The sequence below is a fragment of the Carlito syrichta genome, unplaced genomic scaffold (genome assembly GCF_000164805.1).
Source record: "Carlito syrichta isolate Samal-C Ts95f unplaced genomic scaffold, Tarsius_syrichta-2.0.1 Scaffold304603, whole genome shotgun sequence".
NCBI lineage: Eukaryota > Metazoa > Chordata > Mammalia > Primates > Tarsiidae > Carlito > Carlito syrichta.
The window spans coordinates 159,822-168,333 of record NW_007248699.1 but is presented as its reverse complement, the minus strand read 5'-3'; the positions used below and the strand labels follow the sequence as shown (position 1 = coordinate 168,333).

Sequence of the window (8,512 nt, the reverse complement as noted above, 5' to 3'; positions counted from 1 at the left end):
TCCTGGGCCAGGCCATCTCCCGGGCCTGGGTGTTGCGGGCTTAAACCCCGTCGGAAACCTCCGTTCCCAGCCCGGGCCATGCGCCCTGGTGACTGGGACGGCCCCGGGCCCGCTCCATCAGGCGGGCTGGGAAGTCTCAGCCCCTAGCCCTGTCCTCCGGTCTTTGAGGAGAGCAGCCTCGGGAGCAGGGGTGTAGGTGGCTACCAGGCACTGACCCGCTGCCACACTCCCCTCTGGACTCGCTCCTCCCTCCAGCGCCTCCCCCCCGCCCGTTACCCACTCCTCGTGGGTGCGCGCTCAGCGCCGCAGATGCGTCCCCAGAAGCGCCGGGGCCTCGGCAGCACCTGCTCCCCCCTCTGGTAGTCTCCTGCCCCCCAGGATTCCCAGATATTACCCGGTTTGCCCGGGATGGGGTGTGGGGCGTCTGCACAAACCCAGCTGTCTCTTCCTCATCAGCCCACACTTGTGACTTTGACCCACAGCAAGCGCTGGTCACTGCCCTGCTCTGGCCTTTCCAGCGCACACTACCCCCCCACTGGGCCACGGGGTTTAAGCCCCGACCCTGAACCGACTGACCCCTGACCTCAGTGCCTGCATCCTCCCAGGACCAGCCAGGGCTGTTTTTCGTCCTTCTGTGTTGAGGACATGAGGGGTGGGGGGCGGGGTCGGAGTGCTCCCTGGCCGGAATCCCAGGCATGCCCCACCCCCACTGGGGGAGTTCGCAGGAACCAGGCTGTGTCAATCGCCTGTGGCCTCTGATCCTGCCCCCACGCCATGACCTTCTGCTACCTTCTCTGGTTTCACAAAAACATCCCTCCTCCCACTTCATAACCCTCAGGGCTCCCCCAAAACGTCTGGAAGCCCCCTGCCCCACTCATTTGAGTCCTGGGGCAAGCTAGGGAGCCCCTCCATGCCTTCTTTGGTCAGTGCCTACTTATCCTGGAGGCCCCTCCCCCAGCTCCAGGTCTGCAAGTCCCCCAGCTGACCTGCATGGAAATTAGTGGGTCCTGGCTGAGCTATGAGCGCCCAAACAGCCATACGTTCTGCCAGGGCCAGCATGGGGCAGAGCACGTGCTGGGTGCCAGTCCAGCAAGCGACAGGAGTAGCAGAGTCCGGGTGGCTCCAAGCTCCCGTGTCTGGCGTGGCTGGGCATGTGGGCTGTGGGAGGGAAGCCTGGAGGGGAAGGGTGAGTGGGGGGACCTGGGGGAGGTGGGCAGCCCCCTGCTGCATCCCCGACTCTCTGAGACCTGACAGAGAGCTCAGTCACCTGGTCCACGAAGGCGGGGTTGGGTCCCTGGTTGTGCCAGGAGGATAAAGTGGAAGACAGCCAGGCCCAGAGCTACAGTCAATTGGAGTCCTGGGGTGGCACCTCCACATCTGGCTGCCTCTTGTTTCAGGGTTTCAGTACACTCATTCATTCAACATATATTTATCCTACACCAACCGACTACCTCTGGGGTGTCAGTGTCTTTCCCGTGGTGGGGGTGGGGCTGGACATGAGAACATTGATCTTCCCTTCAAGCGGCAAAGCCCTTTTCCTCTTGTGTTAGTGGGATACTCCGGGCAAGGAGGCGGGATTCCCTCTTGGGAGGTTAAATCATTTGCCCTTGGTCACTGGCCGGGTGCGGTGGCTCACGCCTATAATCCCAGCACTTTGGGAGGTCGAGGCAAGAGGATTGCCTGAGTCCAGGAGCTCAAGACCTGGGCAACTTGACGAGACCTCATCTCTACAATAAATCAAAAATTACCTGGGTGTAGCCTGTGGCTCCAGCTTCTTGGAAAGCTGAGGCAGAAGGATCACCTGAGCCCAGCAGGTCAAGGCTGCGGTGGTCATGAGCGTGCCACTGCACTCCAGCCTGGGCAACAGAGTGAGACTCCGACTCAACAAAAAAGAAAATTTAACAATAACATTTGCCCTTGGTCCCCATCCAGATCAGGGCTCCAGGATGTCTGTCCTCTGGATGGCTCATTCCTGGGTGCCCCAGGCAGGAGCCCAGAACCTCAGCCCTTTACACAGCTGAAAACCAGCCTCCACACCCCACTCCACTCACCCCCATTCAGAGAAGTGTCTAGAAAGCCCTTGTCCACACTGCAAGGGACAAAAGATGCCCCACCTTTCTTTCAGAGATCCAGTGGGGACTTGCCCTCCTCCACCCATCTCTTGTATTCTGAGGAAGGCCTGAGGCCCTGACCCCCAGGGACCTGGAGCTAAAGGTGCCTTGATAAGGCTCCCAGCCTGTGGCCTGTGGGCACTGAGCTATGGAGGGACTCCTCCAGGACTCCCAGGCCACCTTCCCAACCTTCTGCTGGAGTAGAGGTGGGGGACATGAAGAGCCCCCTCCCCCCTTTCCTGCCCTCTTCTGAGTCTTGGCTGCCATGAAAATAGGTCTGGGGAGCAGCAAAAGAGGAACCTCTGCCCCGGGCTCTGCTCCTCTCTGGGGTCCCCACATTGACCCCAGCCAGAAGGCAGGGCTCTAGGCAGGGAACAACTTATCAGCCAGTGTCCTTCCTCCCCGCCTGCTGTGTCTCCCTGGTCCACCCTGCTCCAGCCACCCCCGTCACTCTCCTCCTCCTTCCCAGATTCTCAGTCCTCCCCTACACCCCCAGCCTGTCCATCCCGCCTCCTCTCCCAGGGCCTCTCAGGGATGGGTGCAGAAGCATCTCTGGATGGGTCAGGCACAGTGGCGAGAAGCTGCTCCTGGCAGCTCCTTACTCAGCCCAGCTCATGGCCTGAGCGCCAAGGGCAGCAGCAGCAGATGGGGCTGTTTGATCAGAATCAGGAACGATAAGGCCCCTAGGATGACCCCAGGCTGGGGACGCCTGGACTGCCCCTCCTCCCGCACCTGTCTGCGGCCTTCTCCCCCAGAGAACCCCCTGCTCTGTGGGCTATCCACCCCAATGCAGCCTCCTCACCTGGTTCCAAGATTGGGGACCAGCAACACCTGCATCCTGCCTCCCACCAGGCCCTGCATGAGATCGGGACCCAAGAGCTGGGGTCGAGAGCCCCATGGCAAGCTGTGATGCAGGTGCCTGCCCCAGCGCCTCAGCTGTCAACCTGCGCAGGGCATCTCAGGCCCTGCTGGGGGTGTGAGGTGCAGGGGAGTCCAGGCAGAGCTGGCCCCACGAGGGCTCAGTGGAACTGACAGGAATAGACTGAATCCAGGAGTGTCTCTCCCAGAAGCCTCTGCCTTCAGCCTCATCTGAGCTCTCTCCTGCTCCTCTTCTCCGTCTTCTCTCCCTGGTTTTTCCCTGGCACTGCCTTCCAGCCAACCAGCTGTCTGTCCTGCATCTGTCCGCTCGTCTTACTCCATTCAAGGATGCCCAGAAGAAGGGCCCATCACAGCCTGGGGGGAGGGGTCACAGCAAGTGGCTAGTGCGGCCCTGAGAAAAGCCCCAAGGGAAGACCCTCCTTGCTTCTCCCATGGAATTCAGTTGGAGCAAAAATGGGCTCCGTGAGCAGTGAGAGACTGCCGTGTGAGGCTGCTGCTGCCCCAGCTCTGATGCTGGCTCTGGCTGGGGACCAGCACTGTGACTCTCCAGGCTTGGCAGACACTGAGAGGGCAGCAGTGCCCCTGGTCTGAGCCGGCAGCCAGCAGTGCTAATCTCAAAGGAATGTGCTGCCAGCCAGCCCGTGGTGCCCCATGGGACCCAAGAAGCCCAGTCTGAGCCTTGCATGGGGCCCATGGGGACACCTGCACACCCCAGTGCTGGGAAGGGACATGCATAGGATACACACCTGGCCCCAGCATGACTGCAAGCTGGCCTGGACCACCTTGCTCACCGTGGCACCTGGGACTGAGTGATGGATGAGCTGGCACCACCACCCCCACACTCAGAGTGCTGGGTTAGGTCAGCCTGGCAGGCCAACTTTCCCAGGAACTAAGAATAGGTAGGCGAGCCGGGCTCGGCGGCTCAGCCTGTAATCCCGCGCCTTTGGGAGGCTGAGGTGAGTGGATGGCCTGAGCCCATGGGTTCAAGATCCGCCGGGAGAGGCGAGACCTCATCTCTACAATAAAAAATCAAAAAATCAGTCAGGCGTGGTAGCGCATGCCTGTAATTCTGGCTACTCGGAAGGATCGCCGGAGCCCAGCAGGTCGAGGCTGCGGTGGCCGGGAGCGGCCACTGCACTCCAGTCTGGGCGACAGAGTGAGACTCCAACTCAAAAAAAAAAAAAAAGAATAGGTAGGCGGATGGTGAGGGTGAGGCTCAGTTGGGGACCGCTAGGCTGAGGGAGGAGGTTGGCAGCTGGCAAGGCTACCCCCCTTCAAGAGCTTTGTGTGACCAAGCAGGAAGGTGGGGTGGCTGCCACCAGCACAGAGGGGAGAGACAACCCAGGTGGTGGGAAAGCCAACTTCACCAAGGGAGACAGTACAGCCCCCATAACTCTGGATGAGACCTCCTGGTGTGTGGAGGCTGGCCAGGCCACCCAACTCCACATGGGCAAAGAGCAACCTCCCAGCTGCCTCTTCATCCATAGGACTGTGAGGCTCAGGGGGTAGTTTTTGGGGAGCCGGACACCCCACTGGTCAGGACTGTCCAGACCCTGCTGCTCTGCCACTCAGCAGCCACGGAGAAGTGAGCACACCCACCAGGACCCGTCATCCCAGACCTGCAGCCCCTGCCCGATGTGGGGGGCAGAGACCCAGAGGCATGCCCCTGGCCTGGCCACATCACGCCCCCCTGCTGCTGCTGCTCCTGGCCTACCAGGTGAGGGTTTGCTGTACCCCACCTGGCAGGGAACTCTTCTGTGCTGATCGCCGTGCTGACTGGCTCTCTTTGTCTGTCTGTCTGTCTGCTCGTGCATCTGTCCCCCAGCCACAGGCCTCCTCTGCTCAGGTGATGGACTTCCTGTTTGAGAAGTGGAAGCTCTATAGTGACCAGTGTCTTCACAACCTGAGCCTGCTGCCACCCCCCACTGGTGAGCGCCCCCAGGGCCATCTAGCTTCCAGCCTGGGCCTGGCCTGTGCAGCACTTCCTAGGCTCTCGTCCTTGGTGCTTCCTGGGTGCTTAGGTGACCCTTGAAGCAACCTGCTGGGGGGGAGGCTTGTCACTCCCCAGGCCTCTACCCCCGTTTACAGGAGAGATGACTCTGAGGCACAGAGAGGCTAGTGACTTGTCCAAGGCTACACAGCCAGAAATGGTAGAATTGCCCCCCAGAATTGACTGTTTCTGACGTCTTCATGCCCAGATCTGGTGACACCATCTTTGTCTCTACAGAGCTCACAGTGGGCAGTGTGTGGGGGGAGGTGGGATGTAGAGGGCTGGCAAAGCACACAGGCCTGGAGAGGGCTCAATGACCGAGTGTGTGATTTGGACACTCTGGGAGATGGGGGAGCCATACAACTGTGCAGAAAAGGAGGGTGGCCTGTGCTGGGCAGAAGGGGGCCAGGTGTGGGAGCCACAGGGAAGGATGCCGTTGGATTCAGGGTTCAGCCCCCAGAGAGGGCTGCCAGACGATCACTGGGGAGAGGGGGCCCCTGGTGTTTGTTTGGAGCAGGTTTGAGAGGGGAGATCTCTAAGGGAAGGTGCCCTGGTGGACCTGGAGCTCAGAACTGGACTGCACTGGGCAGGGCTGGGGTGGGCGTGGTTGTCCCAGGAGAGGCAGATGGTCAGGACATCCTGGTCCTAGGCCCAGGTAGGGAAGCAGCAGTTAGGGCTGCATGCCTGGGGAGGAGATGACAGGCTCGGGGGGTTTCCAGAAGGAGGGAGAGAGGTCTGCTGAGGGAGACCTGGGCCCCTGCCCTGCAGAGCTGGTCTGCAACAGAACCTTCGACAAGTATTCCTGCTGGCCCGACACCCCCCCCAACACTACGGCCAACATCTCCTGCCCCTGGTACCTGCCTTGGCACCACAAAGGTAACCATAGCGGGAAGGGGCAGGGGGAGGGGATAGGGGTGGGGCTGACCCAAGCCTGCCTCAACCCTCAGTGCAACACCGCCTCGTGTTCAAGAGGTGCGGGCCTGATGGGCAGTGGGTGCGCGGGCCCCGGGGGCAGCCGTGGCGCAATGCCTCCCAGTGCCAGATGGACAACGAGGAGATTGAGTTCCAGGTCAGCCTGTGGGGGGCAGATACGATGGGGCTATGTGGGGATGGGTGCGGCAGCCCCCGCCCCGCCCTGACCGGCCACTGTGACTTGCAGAAGGAGGTGGCCAAGCTGTACAGCAACTTCCAGGTGATGTACACAGTGGGCTACAGCCTGTCCCTGGGAGCCCTGCTCCTCGCCTTGGTTGTCCTGCTGGGCATAAGGTAGGCTGCCTGTCAGCACCCGGGGCTGCCCGCAGTGGGCACGATGGGGGCAGGCGGACACTCACTCACCGTCCCTGCAGCAAGCTGCACTGCACCCGAAACTACATCCACGTGAACCTCTTCGTGTCCTTCGTGCTGAAGGCCAGCTCTGTGCTGGTCATCGACAGGCTACTCAAGACCCGCTACAGCCAGAAGATCGGCGATGACCTCAGTGTGGGCGTCTGGCTCAGTGACGGGGTGAGTGCCCACCCGTGGGCAAGCCCGGTCTGGCCCCAGGCGGGCAGGTGACCGTGTGACCCCCGCTCACACTGCACCCTGTGCTAGGCGGTGGCCGGCTGCCGTGTGGCCGCGGTGTTCATGCAGTATGGCATCGTGGCCAACTACTGCTGGCTGCTGGTAGAGGGCGTGTACCTGCACAGCCTGCTGGGCCTCGCCACCTTCCCCGAGAGGAGCTTCTTCCCCCTGTACCTGGGCATCGGCTGGGGTGAGTGGGCTGCCACAGTGGGGGGCAGGTCAGCCAAGGCCTCCGGATCACGGCCACTGTCCCCCTGCAGGTGCCCCCATGCTGTTTGTCATCCCTTGGGCGGTCGTCAAGTGTCTGTTCGAGAATGTCCAGTGAGTATGAGCCGAATGAGGAATGCCTTGGCCAGCAGAGGGAGGGATTCTGGGGGTGTCAGGGAGCCGAGGTCTGAGGGACCCTGTGGGGATTGGGGAGCTAGGATCTGGAAGCTCGGGCCAGAGGCCGTGAGAGGCTGTAGCCAGCCTGGTGCGTGGGGAGGAGGCTGTACTCAACCTTCTCCCTTCCTTTCCTGAGGCACTAATTAGATCCTGAAGAATCAAGGTGGGGGGCTGAGGGGCTGGGATGAGCTGTGTGCTCCCTGGTGTGAGCAGTCCACCCTTGCAGGTGCTGGACCAGCAATGACAACATGGACTTCTGGTGGATTCTGCGCTTCCCGGTCTTCCTGGCCCTCGTGGTGAGGAAATGAGGCGCCTGCTGTCACAAGGAGGATTGCTGACACTGGCGGGTGGCTTCCCCAGGCCCCGCCTTCCTCGGCGGCCTTAAGCTGCCCCTCGAGACAGACAGCATCCTGCCTGGGAGGACAGAGAGGGAGGCCTCGGCACCCCGCCAGCTACTGGCCAGCACCTGGGAAGCGGGCCAGGTTGCCCTTCCTTGGCTGGGCAGATGGGCCCTGGGCTCCTCCTCCTTGTGGCCCCAGGCCCATCTGGCTGCCAGGCCCACCTGCGGGAGAGACAGGCGGGGCCATTCAAGGACACAGAGCTGCTCCCTGGAGTTCTGGAGCTGCCCTTGACCTGGGCCCTCCTCACACAGATCAATTTCTTCATCTTTGTCCGCATCATTCTCCTTCTCGTGGCCAAGCTTCGAGCTCGCCAGATGCACTACACCGACTACAAGTTCCGGTGAGTGGGGGTGGTGGGAACTGGCACCTGGCAGACCTAGAGACCCTTGAGAGCCAGAGGGTGGCTGGGGTGGTGGGGACATGGAGGGCCATAGGGGCAGAGTGGGAATGAGGGACAGGACCACTGAGGTTCCTGGGGGAGGTGGGGCCAGGGGGCAGGGCCAGTTGGTGGCTCAGGCTCTGCCCTTGCAGGCTGGCCAAGTCCACCTTGACCCTCATCCCCCTGCTGGGGGTCCACGAAGTGGTCTTCGCCTTCGTGACCGATGAACACGCCCAGGGCACTCTGCGCTTCGCCAAGCTCTTCTTTGACCTCTTCCTCAGCTCCTTCCAGGTGCCTTCCCACCCGTGGCCCCCCGACTCCTGGCCCGGGGAGTTGTCCCTGACCACTCTCTCTCTCCAGGGCCTGCTGGTGGCTGTTCTCTACTGCTTCCTCAACAAGGAGGTAGGTGGGAAGGGAGCTCCGAGACCATCAGCCCTGGCCCTCGGGGTCAGATTTAGAGACAGGCACATGGATGCTAGGCCCACCCCTGCCCAGGGGCTTGAGCACACGAGGGGGAGGCCATTCCCTCCCCCTGCATATTGGGTGCGGTTGCCATGGTGCTGGGTGTCAGGCCCCAGGATGGGTTAACCTCAGCCCTGTCCTCAGGGAGTGCACAGGCAGTGGGAGGGGGAGTCCCCAGGTGTCTGCAGATCACAGCCTTCCTTGGGTGGGTGGATGGCACCACTGTGCCCAGCATGGAGCTTGTGTCACCCTGCGCCCCTCGAGTTGAGGCTGGGCATCTCGGGCAAGGTCCACAGCGGGGTCATCTGGAGAGAGGATGGGCAGGCCCTACTACTGGCCTGCCCCA

General features: G+C 61.8%; 1 protein-coding gene across 1 annotated transcript in view; it reads left to right on the top strand.

The window, feature by feature from the left end:
* The first annotated feature begins 4,477 nt into the window (after nucleotides 1-4,477).
* The window catches only part of GCGR (glucagon receptor), a 4,845-nt gene continuing 810 nt past the window's right edge, over nucleotides 4,478-8,512 (top strand). The window contains exons 1-12 of the mRNA XM_021713563.1: nucleotides 4,478-4,707; nucleotides 4,816-4,918; nucleotides 5,749-5,856; nucleotides 5,928-6,049; nucleotides 6,140-6,246; nucleotides 6,327-6,483; nucleotides 6,571-6,730; nucleotides 6,801-6,861; nucleotides 7,151-7,220; nucleotides 7,577-7,665; nucleotides 7,857-7,995; nucleotides 8,065-8,106. Coding sequence (XP_021569238.1) covers nucleotides 4,651-4,707; nucleotides 4,816-4,918; nucleotides 5,749-5,856; nucleotides 5,928-6,049; nucleotides 6,140-6,246; nucleotides 6,327-6,483; nucleotides 6,571-6,730; nucleotides 6,801-6,861; nucleotides 7,151-7,220; nucleotides 7,577-7,665; nucleotides 7,857-7,995; nucleotides 8,065-8,106 — 1,215 coding nt within the window. The 5' untranslated portion in view covers nucleotides 4,478-4,650. The remainder of the gene's footprint in view (nucleotides 4,708-4,815; nucleotides 4,919-5,748; nucleotides 5,857-5,927; nucleotides 6,050-6,139; nucleotides 6,247-6,326; nucleotides 6,484-6,570; nucleotides 6,731-6,800; nucleotides 6,862-7,150; nucleotides 7,221-7,576; nucleotides 7,666-7,856; nucleotides 7,996-8,064; nucleotides 8,107-8,512) is intronic.